The 18153-nt window shown below is 46.2% G+C and overlaps 1 protein-coding gene across 1 annotated transcript in view; it reads left to right on the forward strand.

Annotated features, from left to right (window-relative positions):
* Nucleotides 1–18153, forward strand: part of LOC139404868 (unconventional myosin-X-like) — a 297547-nt gene that overhangs the window by 215653 nt on the left and 63741 nt on the right. Inside the window, exons 21-24 of the mRNA XM_071147402.1 lie at nt 626–732; nt 6847–7347; nt 10172–11252; nt 17750–17873. Coding sequence (XP_071003503.1) covers nt 626–732; nt 6847–7347; nt 10172–11252; nt 17750–17873 — 1813 coding nt within the window. The remainder of the gene's footprint in view (nt 1–625; nt 733–6846; nt 7348–10171; nt 11253–17749; nt 17874–18153) is intronic.

Here is an 18153-nt window from a genome sequence, read left to right on the forward strand (position 1 = left end):
AGTGCCCTCCCCTCTATGTGTCTCTCCCTGCCTCTCTCTGCCTAGCAGTGCCCTCCCCTCTGTGTCTCTCTCTGCCTAGCAGTGCCCTCCCCTCTGTGTCTCTCTCTGCCTCGCAGTGCCCTCCACTCTGTGTCTCTCTCTGCCTAGCAGTGCCCTCCCCTCTGTGTCTCTTTCTCTCCCCTCTTCTCCCTGTCCCTCAGTTCCCTCCCCTCCCTGCCCTTCTCTGGCTCTCCTCCCTTCTAGTCTCTCTCTCTCTCTCTCCCTGGTCACCTCAGTAGCAGCCAGAGAGAGAGAGCAACAGAAGGGAAACACAGATAGACAGAATGGCCGCTCGCTGTGGGACTAACAACACAACACCATGACTGTCTGCAGCAGCACAGTAGCAGTCTTCAGCTGGGCTCTCTGCAGTCAGGGAGAGTGTCAGGAACAGTAGTAACTAGCTATAGCTCTGCTCTGTGACAAACATCAGGGCCTACAGCAACCCACCTTGGACCTTATCAAGAGGAACTAACCTCCACCACCCCCCTCTCTCTGCCCTCCTCGACCGTGCCGTGCGGGCCGTGCCGTGCGGACCTAACCTCCATCCCTCTCTCTGACTGGACGTGTCATGTGTCATGTCCTGCAGGTGTTCCTGAAGGAAGAGCTGGAACACCGGCTGGAGAAGGAGAGGGAAGAGGTGCGGAGACAGGCGGGCATGGTGATCCGGGCACACATACTCAGCTATGTGGCAAGGTGAGTACTGGAGCTGGGCCTGTTGGGGACTGTTTGGACTGTTTGGACTGTTTGGACTGTGTTTGGACTGTTTGGACTGTGTGTGGACTGTTTGGACTGTGTTTGGACTGTTTGGACTGTGTTTGGACTGTTTGGACTGTTTGGATTGTGTGGAATGTGTTTAGACTGTTTGGACTGTGTTTGGACTGTGTTTGGACTGTTTGGACTGTGTTTGGACTGTTTGGACTGTGTTTGGACTGTTTGGACTGTGTTTAGACTGTTTGGACTGTGTTTGGACTGTGTTTGGACTGTTTGGACTGTGTTTGGAATGTCTTTGGACTGTTTGGACTTTGTTTGGACTGTGTTTGGACTGTTTGGACTGTGTTTGGAATGTCTTTGGACTGTTTGGACTGTTTGGACTGTGTTTGGACTGTTTGGACTGTGTGGAATGTGTTTGGACTGTGTTTGGACTGTTTGGACTGTGTTTGGACTGTTTGGACTGTGTTTGGACTGTGTTTGGACTGTGTTTGGAATGTGTTTGGACTGTTTGGAATGTGTTTGGACTGTTCGGACTGTGTTTGGACTGTGTTTGGAATGTGTTTGGACTGTGTTTGGACTGTCTTTGGAATGTGTTTGGACTGTTTGGACTGTGTTTGGAATGTCTTTGGACTGTTTAGACTGTTTTGACTGTTTGGACTGTGTTTGGACTGTGTTTGGATTGTTTGGAATGTGTTTGGACTGTGTTTGGACTGTTTGGACTGTGTTTGGACTGTTTGGACTGTGTTTGGACTGTGTTTGGAATGTGTTTGGACTGTCTTTGGACTGTCTTTGGAATGTGTTTGGACTGTTTGGACTGTGTTTGGATTGTTTGGAATGCGTTTGGACTGTGTTTGGATTGTTTGGACTGTGTTTGGACTGTTTGGAATGTGTTTGGACTGTTTGGACTGTGTTTGGAATGTGTTTGGACTGTGTTTGGACTGTGTTTGGAATGTGTTTGGACTGTGTTTGGACTGTCTTTGGAATGTGTTTGGACTGTTTGGACTGTTTGGACTGTGTTTGGATTGTTTGGTATGTGTTTGGACTGTGTTTGGATTGTTTGGAATGTGTTTGGACTGTGTTTGGACTGTTTGGACTGTGTTTGGACTGTTGACTGTTTGGACTGTGTTTGGACTGTCTTTGGAATGTGTTTAGACTGTTTGGACTGTGTTTGGAATGTCTTTGGACTGTGTTTGGACTGTGCTTGGACTGTGTGGAATGTGTTTAGACTGTTTGGACTGTGTTTGGACTGTGTTTGGACTGTTTGGACTGTGTTTGGACTGTTTGGACTGTGTTTGGACTGTTTGGACTGTGTTTAGACTGTTTGGACTGTGTTTGGACTGTGTTTGGACTGTGTTTGGACTGTTTGGACTGTGTTTGGAATGTCTTTGGACTGTTTGGACTTTGTTTGGACTGTGTTTGGACTGTTTGGACTGTGTTTGGAATGTCTTTGGACTGTTTGGACTGTTTGGACTGTGTTTGGACTGTGCTTGGATTGTTTGGAATGTGTTTGGACTGTGTTTGGACTGTTTGGACTGTGTTTGGACTGTGTTTGGACTGTGTTTGGACTGTGTTTGGACTGTGTTTGGACTGTTTGGAATGTGTTTGGACTGTTCGGACTGTGTTTGGACTGTGTTTGGAATGTGTTTGGACTGTGTTTGGACTGTCTTTGGAATGTGTTTGGACTGTTTGGACTGTGTTTGGAATGTCTTTGGACTGTTTAGACTGTTTTGACTGTTTGGACTGTGTTTGGACTGTGTTTGGATTGTTTGGAATGTGTTTGGACTGTGTTTGGACTGTTTGGACTGTGTTTGGACTGTTTGGACTGTGTTTGGACTGTGTTTGGAATGTGTTTGGACTGTCTTTGGACTGTCTTTGGAATGTGTTTGGACTGTTTGGACTGTGTTTGGATTGTTTGGAATGTGTTTGGACTGTGTTTGGATTGTTTGGACTGTGTTTGGACTGTTTGGAATGTGTTTGGACTGTTTGGACTGTGTTTGGAATGTGTTTGGACTGTGTTTGGACTGTGTTTGGAATGTGTTTGGACTGTGTTTGGACTGTCTTTGGAATGTGTTTGGACTGTTTGGACTGTTTGGACTGTGTTTGGATTGTTTGGAATGTGTTTGGACTGTGTTTGGATTGTTTGGAATGTGTTTGGACTGTGTTTGGACTGTTTGGACTGTGTTTGGACTGTTGACTGTTTGGACTGTGTTTGGACTGTCTTTGGAATGTGTTTAGACTGTTTGGACTGTGTTTGGAATGTCTTTGGACTGTGTTTGGACTGTGCTTGGACTGTGTGGAATGTGTTTAGACTGTTTGGACTGTGTTTGGACTGTGTTTGGACTGTTTGGACTGTGTTTGGACTGTTTGGACTGTGTTTGGACTGTTTGGACTGTGTTTAGACTGTTTGGACTGTGTTTGGACTGTGTTTGGACTGTGTTTGGACTGTTTGGACTGTGTTTGGAATGTCTTTGGACTGTTTGGACTTTGTTTGGACTGTGTTTGGACTGTTTGGACTGTGTTTGGAATGTCTTTGGACTGTTTGGACTGTTTGGACTGTGTTTGGACTGTTTGGACTGTGTTTGGACTGTGCTTGGATTGTTTGGAATGTGTTTGGACTGTGTTTGGACTGTTTGGACTGTGTTTGGACTGTGTTTGGACTGTGTTTGGACTGTGTTTGGACTGTTTGGAATGTGTTTGGACTGTTCGGACTGTGTTTGGACTGTGTTTGGAATGTGTTTGGACTGTGTTTGGACTGTCTTTGGAATGTGTTTGGACTGTTTGGACTGTGTTTGGAATGTCTTTTGACTGTTTGGACTGTGTTTGGATTGTTTGGAATGTGTTTGGACTGTGTTTGGACTGTTTGGACTGTGTTTGGACTGTTTGGACTGTGTTTGGACTGTGTTTGGAATGTGTTTGGACTGTCTTTGGACTGTCTTTGGAATGTGTTTGGACTGTTTGGACTGTGTTTGGATTGTTTGGAATGTGTTTGGACTGTGTTTGGATTGTTTGGACTGTGTTTGGACTGTTTGGAATGTGTTTGGACTGTTTGGACTGTGTTTGGAATGTGTTTGGACTGTGTTTGGACTGTGTTTGGAATGTGTTTGGACTGTGTTTGGACTGTCTTTGGAATGTGTTTGGACTGTTTGGACTGTTTGGACTGTGTTTGGATTGTTTGGAATGTGTTTGGACTGTGTTTGGATTGTTTGGAATGTGTTTGGACTGTGTTTGGACTGTTTGGACTGTGTTTGGACTGTTGACTGTTTGGACTGTGTTTGGACTGTCTTTGGAATGTGTTTAGACTGTTTGGACTGTGTTTGGACTGTTTGGACTGTGTTTGGACTGTGTTTGGACAGTGTTTGTACTGTTTGGACTGTGTTTGGACTGTGTTTGTACTGTTTGGACTGTGTTTGGACTGTGTTTGGACTGTGTTTGGAATATTTAAAATGTGTTCCAGAATAAGTGTAGGAAGATCCGTACCAGTGTCTAGATACATAGAACCAGTCATATCTGGATTATCAAGCTATAAAGGCAACCTGGTCTCAAAGCAAAATCTATTATATTTTTACTAAAATCTGTGCCATTCCAGTTAATATATGTTACTTTACTTTCGATTACATTACATTGGCCTACCTAAAATGAATTGTAGGACGTATAGTATCCTACGTCTTAATTGAACCCGTTTAGTACGATATGCTATGTTTGACTGCTTTAGTATGATATGCTATGTGCGACTGCTTTAGTATGATATGCTATGTTCGACTGCTTTAGTACGATATGCTATGTTCGACTGCTTTAGTACGATATGCTATGTTCGACTGCTTTAGTACGATATGCTACGTTCGACTGCTTTAGTATGATATGCTACGTTCGACTGCTTTAAGTATGATAAGCTACGTTCGACTGCTTTAGTATGATATGCTATGTTCGACTGCTTTAGTATGATATGCTATGTTCGACTGCTTTAGTATGATAAGCTACGTTCGACTGCTTTAAGTATGATATGCTACGTTCGACTGCTTTAAGTATGATATGCTACGTTCGACTGCTTTAAGTATGATATGCTACGTTCGACTGCTTTAAGTATGATATGCTACGTTCGACTGCTTTAAGTATGATATGCTACGTTCGACTGCTTTAGTATGATATGCTACATTGTTAACCTACTGTCCATACCAAACGTACCATACTACCATACTTGAGTGTCCCAGATGCACATGTATTATCTTACATCTGGTAGTTAATGTAATGTAACCTAACGTAAAGAAACATATCATACTAAATGGAGTGGCACAGATTTTAGTAAAATATTCTATGTTTTTCTCAGAGACCAGGCTGATAAGGATAGTAATTACATTTTAAGAGCAACAACAATATATTCTCAATAGTCTATCAGTATTGTGGATATTACGAACCTTGATTAACATCTAGCTGCTGCTACCATTTCTAGAAAGATTAGACAGTCCTACAGTTTCAATGTCATGATTGTTTAGTGCTCTAACATATTATTTTATAAAATACAGTTGATCTAGTTTTTGTTTGAGTAGAGGAGAGAGTAGAGCTCCAGTCAGCGTAGAGTAGAGCTCCAGACAGAGTAGAGTAAAGTAGCGAGTAGAGCTCCAGACAGAGTAGAGTAAAGTAGAGAGTAGAGCTCCAGACAGAGTAGAGTAGAGTAGAGCTCCAGACAGAGTAGAGTAGAGCTCTAAACAGAGCTCCAGACAGAGTAGAGTAGAGTAGAGCTCCAGACAGAGTAGAGTAGAGTAGAGCTCCAGACAGAGTAGAGTAGAGTAGAGCTCCAGACAGAGTAGAGTAGAGTAGAGCTCCAGACAGAGTAGAGTAGAGCTCTAAACAGAGCTCCAGACAGAGTAGAGTAGAGTAGAGCTCCAGACAGAGTAGAGTAGAGTAGAGCTCCAGACAGAGTAGAGTAGAGTAGAGCTCCAGGTAGAGTAGAGTAGAGCTCCAGACAGAGTAGAGTAAAGTAGAGAGTAGAGCTCCAGACAGAGTAGAGTAGAGCTCCAGACAGAGTAGAGTAGAGCTCTAAACAGAGCTCCAGACAGAGTAGAGTATAGTAGAGCTCCAGACAGAGTAGATTAGAGCTCCAGACAGAGTAGAGTAGAGCTCTAAACAGAGCTCCAGACAGAGTAGAGTAGAGTAGAGCTCCAGACAGAGTAGAGTAGAGTAGAGCTCCAGACAGAGTAGAGTAGAGTAGAGCTCCAGACAGAGTAGAGTAGAGCTCCAGACAGAGTAGAGTAGAGTAGAGCTCCAGACAGAGTAGAGTAAAGTAGAGCTCCAGACAGAGTAGAGTAGAGTAGAGCTCCAGACAGAGTAGAGCTCCAGACAGAGTAGAGTAGAGCTCCAGACAGAGTAGAGTAGAGCTCCAGAGCTCCAGACAGAGTAGAGTAGAGTAGAGTAGAGCTCCAGACAGAGTAGAGTAGAGTAGAGCTCCAGACAGAGTAGAGTAGAGTAGAGCTCCAGACAGAGTAGAGTAGAGTAGAGCTCCAGACAGAGTAGAGTAGAGCTCCAGTCAGAGTAGAGTAGAGCTCTAACCAGAGCTCCAGACAGAGTAGAGTAGAGTAGAGCTCCAGACAGAGTAGAGTAGAGCTCCAGACAGAGTAGAGTAGAGTAGAGCTCCAGACAGAGTAGAGTAGAGCTCCAGTCAGAGTAGAGTAGAGTAGAGCTCCAGACAGAGTAGAGTAGAGCTCCAGACAGAGTAGAGTAGAGTAGAGCTCCAGACAGAGTAGAGTAGAGTAGAGCTCCAGACAGAGTAGAGTAGAGTAGAGCTCCAGACAGAGTAGAGTAGAGCTCCAGACAGAGTAGAGTAGAGCTCTAAACAGAGCTCCAGACAGAGTAGAGTAGAGTAGAGCTCCAGACAGAGTAGAGTAGAGCTCCAGACAGAGTAGAGTAGAGTAGAGCTCCAGACAGAGTAGAGTAGAGCTCCAGACAGAGTAGAGTAGCGAGTAGAGATCCAGATAGAGTAGAGTGGAGAGTCAGGGTGGGGGTCCTGTGGGTGAGGGAGAGGGGCATTGTGGGTGAAATGTTGTTTGAACAATGAGTGGACAGCCAGACAGTGACTTGTCTTGTGTGGGCCCCTCCCCATAGGAAGCACTATAAGAGGGTCCTGACCAGCACCATCATCATCCAGAAAAACTACAGGGCTCACTTCTGGAGACGTGTGTTCCTGCGGCTCCGCGCTGCAGCTGTCCTTCTCCAGAAACACCAACGTGGTCGGCTGGCCCGAGGCCTCTATCGACAGCTCTCTGAGGAGAAAAGGAGGAGGGAGGAGGAGGAGAGAAGGCAGAGGGAGGAGGAGGAGAGGAGGAGGAGGGAGGAGGAGAGCAGGAGGCTGGAAGAGGAGACGAGACGAGAGCAGGAGGAACGGAGGAGGAGGGAGGAAGAGGAGGAGGAGCGGAGGAGGAGAGAGGAAGAGGAGCAGAGAAGGAGAGAGGAAGAGGAGGAGAGACAAAGGGTGTTAGAGCTGGAGGAGTTGAGGAAGAAGGAGGAGAGACTGAGACTACAACAGGAGCATGAAGCACTGAGTAGAAAAGAGGAGGAGCTTAGCAACGGACAGGAAGAGAAGAAAAACACTACAGCTAACAACAGGTACACCAACATACACTGTTACTGTACTGTCAGCCATCAGCCAATCAACATCCACTGGTACTGTACTATCAGCCAACCAACATACACTGGTACTGTACTGTCAGCCATCAGCCAACCAACATACACTGGTACTGTACTGTCAGCCATCAGCCAACCAACATACACTGGTACTGTACTGTCAGACATCAGCCAACCAACCAACATACACTGGTACTGTACTGTCAGCCATCAGCCAACCCACATACACTGGTACTGTACTATCAGCCATCAGCCAACCAACATACACTGGTACTGTCAGCCATCAGCCAACCAACATACACTGGTACTGTACTGTCAGCCATCAGCCAACCAACCAACATACACTGGTACTGTACTGTCAGCCATCAGCCAACCAACATAAACTGGTACTGTACTATCAGCCAACCAACATACACTGGTACTGTACTGTCAGCCATCAGCCAACCAACATACACTGTACTGTACTGTCAGACATCAGCCAACCAACATACACTGGTACTGTACTGTCAGACATCAGCCAACCAACCAACATACACTGGTACTGTACTGTCAGCCATCAGCCAACCAACCAACATACACTGGTACTGTACTGTCAGCCATCAGCCAACCCACATACACTGGTACTGTACTATCAGCCATCAGCCAACCAACATACACTGGTACTGTCAGCCATCAGCCAACCAACATACACTGGTACTGTACTGTCAGCCATCAGCCAACCAACATACACTGGTACTGTACTATCAGCCATCAGCCAACCAACATACACTGGTACTGTCAGCCATCAGCCAACCAACATACACTGGTACTGTACTGTCAGCCATCAGCCAACCAACCAACATACACTGGTACTGTACTGTCAGCCATCAGCCAACCAACATAAACTGGTACTGTACTATCAGCCAACCAACATACACTGGTACTGTACTGTCAGCCATCAGCCAACCAACATACACTGGTACTGTACTGTCAGACATCAGCCAACCAACATACACTGGTACTGTACTGTCAACCATCAGCCAACCAACATACACTGGTACTGTACTATCAGACATCAGCCAACCAACATACACTGGTACTGTACTATCAGCCATCAGCCAACCAACATACACTGGTACTGTCAGCCATCAGCCAACAAACATTCACTGGTACTGTACCATCAGCCAACCAACCAACATACACTGGTACTGTACTATCAGCCAACAAACATACACTGGTACTGTACTATCAGCCATCAGCCAACCAACATACACTGGTACTGTACTATCAGCCATCAGCCAATCAACATCCACTGGTACTGTACTGTCAGCCATCAGCCAACCAACATACACTGGTACTGTACTATCAGACATCAGCCAACCAACATACACTGGTACTGTACTATCAGCCATCAGCCAACCAACATACACTGGTACTGTCAGCCATCAGCCAACAAACATTCACTGGTACTGTACCATCAGCCAACCAACCAACATACACTGGTACTGTACTATCAGCCAACAAACATACACTGGTACTGTACTATCAGCCATCAGCCAACCAACATACACTGGTACTGTACTATCAGCCATCAGCCAATCAACATCCACTGGTACTGTACTGTCAGCCATCAGCCAACCAACCAACATACACTGGTACTGTACTGTCAGCCATCAGCCAACCAACATACACTGGTACTGTACTATCAGCCAACCAACATACACTGGTACTGTACTATCAGCCATCAGCCAACCAACATACACTGGTACTGTCAGCCATCAGCCAACAAACATTCACTGGTACTGTACCATCAGCCAACCAACCAACATACACTGGTACTGTACTGTCAGCCATCAGCCAACCAACATACACTGGTACTGTCCTGTCAGCCATCAGCCAACCAACCAACATACACTGGTACTGTACTGTCAGCCATAAGCCAACCAACATACACTGGTACTGTACTGTCAGCCATCAGCCAACCAACATACACTGGTACTGTCAGCCATCAGCCAACCAACATACACTGGTACTGTACTGTCAGCCATCAGCCAACCAACATACACTGGTACTGTACTATCAGCCATCAGCCAACCAACATACACTGGTACTGTACTATCAGCCATCAGCCAATCAACATACACTGGTACTGTCAGCCATCAGCCAACCAACATACACTGGTACTGTACTGTCAGCCATCAGCCAACCAACATACACTGGTACTGTACTGTCAGGCATCAGCCAACCAACCAACATACACTGGTACTGTACTATCAGCCATCAGCCAACCAACATACACTGGTACTGTACTATCAGCCATCAGCCAATCAACATCCACTGGTACTGGACTGTCAGCCATCAGCCAATCAACATCCACTGGTACTGTACTGTCAGCCATCAGCCAACCAACATACACTGGTACTGTACTGTCAGCCATCATCCAACCATCATACACTGGTACTGTCAGCCATCAGCCATCCAACATACACTGGTACTGTACTGTCATCCATCAGCCAACCAACATCCACTGGTACTGTACTATCAGCCAACCAACATACACTGGTACTGTACTGTCAGCCATCAGCCAACCAACATACACTGGTACTGTACTATCAGCCATCAGCCAACCAACATACACTGGTACTGTACTGTCAGCCATCAGCCAACCAACCAACATATACTGGTACTGTACTGTCAGCCATCAGCCAACCAACATACACTGGTACTGTACTGTCAGACATCAGCCAACCAACATACACTGGTACTGTACTGTTAGACATCAGTTTAACCATCTAATCATGTTCTTTCTCTTCTTCTCTCCCTTTAGGAACTCCCTGAGGATGGAGTATCTTGCTCCCCATGAGGAGGTGTACCACAAGGAGGTGTCCCTGTCCCACTCCCTGCACCCCCACACCTCCGAGGAGGAGTCCCGTCAGATGGAGGAGATCCTTCGGCTGGAGAAGGAGATTGAGAGGCTGCAGCGCCAGAAGGAGGACGGGGTGTCCATGTTAGGGGACGGCCTTGGAGGGAACGGGGAGGAGCTCCGGCAGAGGAGGGACGCAGAGATCTACCGGCTGGAGAAGGAGGCGTCTCGCGTGGCTACAGAGTTCCTGGAGCTCCTGGACTTTGGGGGTCTGGAACAGAGTCTGTCCAGCGAGGAGAATCTCCACGACCCCTCAGAGAGCACCGCTCCCCTGGCCCGGGCCGAGGAGGAGGTGGAGGAGGTGGATGAGGGCTTCCATGCTAAGGAGGAGTGTCCCGGTAGTGGTATCCCCCTTCCTGACTTCCCTCTCCCTGCGGAGATCCCTCTGGACCAGGAGCTCTTCTCCTCCCTCCCTCCTCCACCTCCAGCCTTCGCTGAGGGACTAGTAGCACAGGCCCTGGCCCTCTCAAAGGCCCCGTGTTGCCCCCCTGTTTACTACCCCCTCACCTCCTATGGATCTAGTGTCCCTACACACCACCCTGCTCCACCTCCTCTCCCTGCCCTCACCACCGGAGGAGGTAAAGCTTTGTGCCACCAACCCACCAGGAGAACAGAGGTGGCTCCAGACATCAACAGAGTACCCAGAAGATTTGAGGTTATACCCAACAGACCCTGCGCCAGGGTAGACGTTATGCCCACCACAGTCCCTGAGGCTGTGCCAGTGAGAAGAGGAGACGTGGCTCCCTCTAGGGTAGACTTTATACCCACTGTGCCTGTCCCAGGAGCCAGGGAGGAGATCTCCTTTAGCATCCTACCAGACACAGAGTCAGACTGTGACCAGGAGGAGTTTGAGGAGGTGCAGGGGAGTACAGGCTCGGGAGACGGAGCCAGTATCACGGACGGACATGCTACTGATGAGGAGGTGCTGAGGAAATCATCCTGTACTCAGAACAGCCTGGACTCCTTCAGAGGCAGCTCAGACTCTGTGAGTACTATGTTTACATACTTGTACTACATTTACATGTTAGTCATTAAGCATCCGCTCTTTTCAAGATCGATATGTTGAAACAAATCGATATACTGAAACAGATCGATATATATTGAAACAGATTGATATATATTGAAACAGATCGATATATATTGAAACAGATCGATATATATTGAAACAGATCGATATACTGAAACAGATTGATATCCTGAAACAGATTGATATATATTGAAACAGATCGATATATATTGAAACAGATCGATATATATTGAAACAGATCGATATATATTGAAACAGATTGATATATATTGAAACAGATCGATATATTGAAACAGATTGATATATACTGAAACAGATTGATAAATATTGAAACAGATCGATATATATTGAAACAGATCGATATATATTGAAACAGATCGATATATTGAAACAGATTGATATATATTGAAACAGATTGATATATACTGAAACAGATTGATATATATTGAAACAGATCGATATATATTGAAACAGATCGATATATATTGAAACAGATTGATATATATTGAAACAGATTGATATATATTGAAACAGATTGATATACTGAAACAGATTGATATCCTGAAACAGTTCTACAAACTGAAAGTGTTAAAAGAGCCTTTAGCTTTTTAGTCGTTATGATACGGTGTTACAGTAGATGTACATTGAAATGGATTGTCCTTATATTGACCGAGTACTACTCATATCTAGCTACACAGATCCGTTGGACGGAAGTACATCCTTCTGCAGCATGTGTTTCACAGATCACATGGCTCCCAGTCATATTGTTCTGGCTTGACAGACTACAGCTAGAGCTGTTGTGGTGACCGTGTTACCGCCACACGGGCAATCACGAGTCATGACCGCAGTAAAATTCCACATGAACGTTGAGTCACAGCAATCTCCTTTTTCTGCACTCTAGACATGCTTTGGTGGTACATAACTTCCTAATGGCCTGGTGCTCAGGGCTCTATTGTCCCTCCATCAGATCCTAATGGCCTGGTACTCAGGGCTCTATTGTCCCTAATGGCCTGGTACTCAGGGCTCTATTGTCCCTCCATCAGATCCTAATGGCCTGGTACTCAGGGCTCTATTGTCCCTCCATCAGATCCTAATGGCCTGGTACTCAGGGCTCTATTGTCCCTTCATCAGGTCCTAATGGCCTGGTACTCAGGGCTCTATTGTCCCTCCATCAGATCCTAATGGCATGGTACTCAGGGCTCTATTGTCCCTCCATCAGATCCTAATGGCCTGGTACTCAGGGCTCTATTGTCCCTTCATCAGGTCCTAATGGCCTGGTACTCAGGGCTCTATTGTCCCTTCATCAGGTCCTAATGGCCTGGTACTCAGGGCTCTATTGTCCCTCCATCAGGTCCTAATGGCCTGGTACTCAGGGCTCTATTGTCCCTTTAACCACTCTAACTCACCTCCCTGTAATGATCAAATTGAGGAAAGCAGTTCAACAGCAGGTTTTAACAGTGTAAAACAGGTTTGTTGTGGATGTTGTTTCAAAGCCTAACAACAAACTGGACAGCCCTTTCTAAAGGTGATGATTCATTCAAAACACCCATAAGCATATTAGAGCTGATGCATAAGCATCGGTCCATCTATGAGCCCAAGCCTGAAAAAACCCTGAATTAAATTAATAATCGTGCTGTTATACAATACATAGCCAACCACATATGACACATGACTGATTTAAGACATCTTTGTTATGTAATTGGTCTAGCCTCGGGATGGGCAACTGGCGGTCACCACCCCCCTTTGCAGACCAGGTACCCAGTTGAGGACCCAACTTACTGTTGACAGTTAGATTAATAGGTCAGTTAGTTGGTAAGTTAGTCTAGCGGTCAGCTGCTGAATCTAAACTTGTAGTAAGCATTGTCGAATTACCGAACGGGGTGGGGCCCATTGATCATCAGTTATCTAAGTTGGTGGCCCCCACCCCCATCTAAGTTGGTGGCTCCCAACCCCATCTAAGTTGGTGGCCCCCACCAACATCTAAGTTGGTGGCCCCCACCCCCATCTAAGTTGGTGGCCCCCAACCCCATCTAAGTTGGTAGCCCTCAACCCCATCTAAGTTGGTGGACCCCAACCCCATCTAAGTTGGTGGCCCCCAACCCCATCTAAGTTGGTAGCCCCCAACCCCATTCCCTGCTATACCCTATACTCCAAAATTAAACAAATTCTATGACTGAGAGAGAGCGAGCCCCAGGACAGCAACACAATTAGACCCAACCAAATCACACATTGGAAAGAATCAACAAAAAAACAGAGCAAACTAGAATGCCATTTGGCCTTAAACAGAGAGTACACAGCGGCAGAATACCTGACCACTGACCCTGAATCTCAGGGTGGCAGAAAAATATCCAGTATAGATCAAATAATATATACATGATTCATTTGGTTTTACTAGCGTTTAAGGAGTGTATATATACATGATTCAAATAGTAGAAAGACCTTTCAGTCAGATAGACCTTTTGTGGCCTGGTCCCAGACTAATAACAGAACAATACTATCCTAGCCTGGTCCCAGACCTACAACAGAACCATACTATCCTAGCCTGGTCCCAGACCTACAACAGAACCATACTATCCTAGCCTGGTCCCAGACCTACAACAGAACCATACAATCCTAGCCTGGTCCCAGACTAATAACAGAACCATACTATCCTAGCCTGGTCCCAGACCTACAACAGAACCATACTATCCTAGCCTGGTCCCAGACCTACAACAGAACCATACTATCCTAGCCTGGTCCCAGACTAATAACAGAACCATACTATCCTAGCCTGGTCCCAGACTAATAACAGAACCATACTATCCTAGCCTGGTCCCAGACCTACAACAGAACCATACTATCCTAGCCTGGTCCCAGACCTACAACAGAACCATACTATCCTAGCCTGGTCCCATATCTATAACAGAACCATACTATCCTGGCCTGGTCCCAGACCTACAACAGAACCATACTATCCTAGCCTGGTCCCAGACCTACAACAGAACCATACTATCCTAGCCTGGTCCCAGACCTACAACAGAACCATACTATCCTAGCCTGGTCCCAGACTAATAACAGAACCATACTATCCTAGCCTGGTCCCAGACCTACAACAGAACCATACTATCCTAGCCTGGTCCCAGACCTACAACAGAACCATACTATCCTAGCCTGGTCCCAGACTAATAACAGAACCATACTATCCTAGCCTGGTCCCAGACCTACAACAGAACCATACTATCCTAGCCTGGTCCCAGACCTACAACAGAACCATACTATCCTAGCCTGGTCCCAGACTAATAACAGAACCATACTATCCTAGCCTGGTCCCAGACCTACAACAGAACCATACTATCCTAGCCTGGTCCCAGACCTACAACAGAACCATACTATCCTAATCTGGTCCCAGACTAATAACAGAACCATACTATCCTAGCCTGGTCCCAGACCTACAACAGAACCATACTATCCTAGCCTGGTCCCAGATCTATAACAGAACCATACTATCCTGGCCTGGTCCCAGACCTACAACAGAACCATACTATCCTAGCCTGGTCCCAGATCTATAACAGAACCATACTATCCTGGCCTGGTCCCAGACCTACAACGGAACCATACTATCCTAGCCTGGTCCCAGACCTATAACAGAACCATACTATCCTAGCCTGGTCCCAGACCTACAACAGAACCATACATTCCTAGCCTGGTCCCAGACCTACAACAGAACCATACTATCCTAGCCTGGTCCCAGACCTACAACAGAACCATACTATCTTAGCCTGGTCCCAGACCTACAACAGAACCATACTATCTTAGCCTAGTCCCAGACCTACAACAGAACCATACTATCCTAGCCTGGTCCCAGATCTATAACAGAACCATACTATCCTAGCCTGGTCCCAGATCTACAACAGAACCATACTATCCTAGCCTGGTCCAGATCTATAACAGAACCATACTATCCTAGCCTGGTCCCAGATCTATAACATCACTAACAGAACCATACTATCCAGAGTGGTCCCAGATCTATAACGGAACCATACTATCCTAGCCTGGTCCCAGATTTATAACAGAACCATACTATCCTAGCCTGGTCCCAGATCTATAACAGAACCATACTATCCTAGCCTGGTCCCAGATCTATAACAGAACCATACTATCCTAGCCTGGTCCCAGACCTACAACAGAACCATACTATCTTAGCCTAGTCCCAGACCTACAATAGAACCATACTATCCTAGCCTGGCCCAGATCTATAACAGAACCATACTATCCTAGCCTGGTCCCAGATCTACAACAGAACCATACTATCCTAGCCTGGTCCAGATCTATAACAGAACCATACTATCCTAGCCTGGTCCCAGATCTATAACATCACTAACAGAACCATACTATCCTAGCCTGGTCCCAGATCTATAACAGAACCATACTATCCTAGCCTGGTCCCAGATCTATATCAGAACCATACTATCCTAGCCTGGTCCCAGATCTATAACAGAACCATACTATCCTAGCCTGGTCCCAGATCTACAACAGAACCATACTATCCCAGCCTGGTCCCAGATCTATAACAGAACCATACTATCCTAGCCTGGTCCCAGATCTATAACAGAACCATACTATCCTAGCCTGGTCCAGATCTACAACAGAACCATACTATCCTAGCCTGGTCCCAGACCTACAACAGAACCATACTATCCTAGCCTGGTCCCAGATCTATAACAGAACCATACTATCCTGGCCTGGTCCCAGACCTACAACAGAACCATACTATCCTAGCCTGGTCCCAGATCTATAACAGAACCATACTATCCTAGCCTGGTCCCAGACCTACAACAGAACCATACTATCCTAGCCTGGTCCCAGACCTATAACAGAACCATACTATCCTAGCCTGGTCCCAGACCTACAACAGAACCATACATTCCTAGCCTGGTCCCAGACCTACAACAGAACCATACTATCCTAGCCTGGTCCCAGACCTATAACAGAACCATACTATCCTAGCCTGGTCCCAGACCTACAACAGAACCATACATTCCTAGCCTGGTCCCAGACCTACAACAGAACCATACTATCCTAGCCTGGTCCCAGACCTATAACGGAACCATACTATCCTAGCCTGGTCCCAGATCTACAACAGAACCATACTATCCTAGCCTGGTCCCAGACCTACATCACTAACAGAACCATACTATCCTAGCCTGGTCCCAGATCTACAACAGAACCATACTATCCTAGCCTGGTCCCAGACCTACAACAGAACCATACTATCTTAGCCTGGTCCCAGACCTACAACAGAACCATACTATCTTAGCCTAGTCCCAGACCTACAACAGAACCATACTATCCTAGCCTGGTCCCAGATCTATAACAGAACCATACTATCCTAGCCTGGTCCCAGATCTACAACAGAACCATACTATCCTAGCCTGGTCCAGATCTATAACAGAACCATACTATCCTAGCCTGGTCCCAGATCTATAACATCACTAACAGAACCATACTATCCTAGCCTGGTCCCAGATTTATAACGGAACCATACTATCCTAGCCTGGTCCCAGATTTATAACAGAACCATACTATCCTAGCCTGGTCCCATATCTATAACAGAACCATACTTTCCTAGCCTGGTCCCAGATCTATAACGGAACCATACTATCCTAGCCTGGTCCCAGATTTATAACAGAACCATACTATCCTAGCCTGGTCCCATATCTATAACAGAACCATACTTTCCTAGCCTGGTCCCAGATCTATAACAGAACCATACTATCCTAGCCTGGTCCCAGATCTACAACAGAACCATACTATCTTAGCCTAGTCCCAGACCTACAACAGAACCATACTATCCTAGCCTGGTCCCAGATCTATAACAGAACCATACTATCCTAGCCTTGTCCCAGATCTACAACAGAACCATACTATCCTAGCCTGGTCCAGATCTATAACAGAACCATACTATCCTAGCCTGGTCCCAGATCTATAACATCACTAACAGAACCATACTATCCTAGCCTGGTCCCAGATCTATATCAGAACCATACTATCCTAGCCTGGTCCCAGATCTATAACAGAACCATACTATCCTAGCCTGGTCCCAGATCTACAACAGAACCATACTATCCCAGCCTGGTCCCAGATCTATAACAGAACCATACTATCCTAGCCTGGTCCCAGATCTATAACAGAACCATACTATCCTAGCCTGGTCCAGATCTACAACAGAACCATACTATCCTAGCCTGGTCCCAGACCTACATCACTAACAGAACCATACTATCCTAGCCTGGTCCCAGATCTATAACAGAACCATACTATCCTAGCCTGGTCCCAGATCTATAACAGAACCATACTATCCTAGCCTGGTCCCAGATCTACAACAGAACCATACTATCCCAGCCTGGTCCCAGATATGTGTGTGCTCAGGCTAGACATTAGCTGTGTAATAATATGTATATGTATGTGATGTTCAGTTTATCGACAGTGACACAAGCACCGATGGTTATGTGGACACAGACGAGGAGGTCTCCAATGGAAGGGTCAATATACTGAACGGCTCTGGGCCTCCATACTTTCACAGCTACCTCTACATGAAGGGTGAGTACATTCACCAATGGCACCCTATTCCCTATATAGTGCACTACTTTTGACCAGGGCCCATAGGGGATATGGTGCTATTTGGGACAGATGCTAGATTAACCACTGGTCGACAGGCATGTAGATGTTTCAGGCACCTGTTATGTTGTAGAGATCCAGTAGTCTAGCAGGCTTCTGTTATGTTGTAGAGCTCCAGTAGTCTAGCAGGCTTCTGTTATGTTGTAGAGCTCCAGTAGTCTAGCAGGCTTCTGTTATGTTGTAGAGCTCCAGTAGTCTAGCA

Source organism: Oncorhynchus clarkii, unplaced genomic scaffold (assembly GCF_045791955.1).
Source record: "Oncorhynchus clarkii lewisi isolate Uvic-CL-2024 unplaced genomic scaffold, UVic_Ocla_1.0 unplaced_contig_4472_pilon_pilon, whole genome shotgun sequence".
In the NCBI taxonomy this organism is placed as follows: domain Eukaryota; kingdom Metazoa; phylum Chordata; class Actinopteri; order Salmoniformes; family Salmonidae; genus Oncorhynchus; species Oncorhynchus clarkii.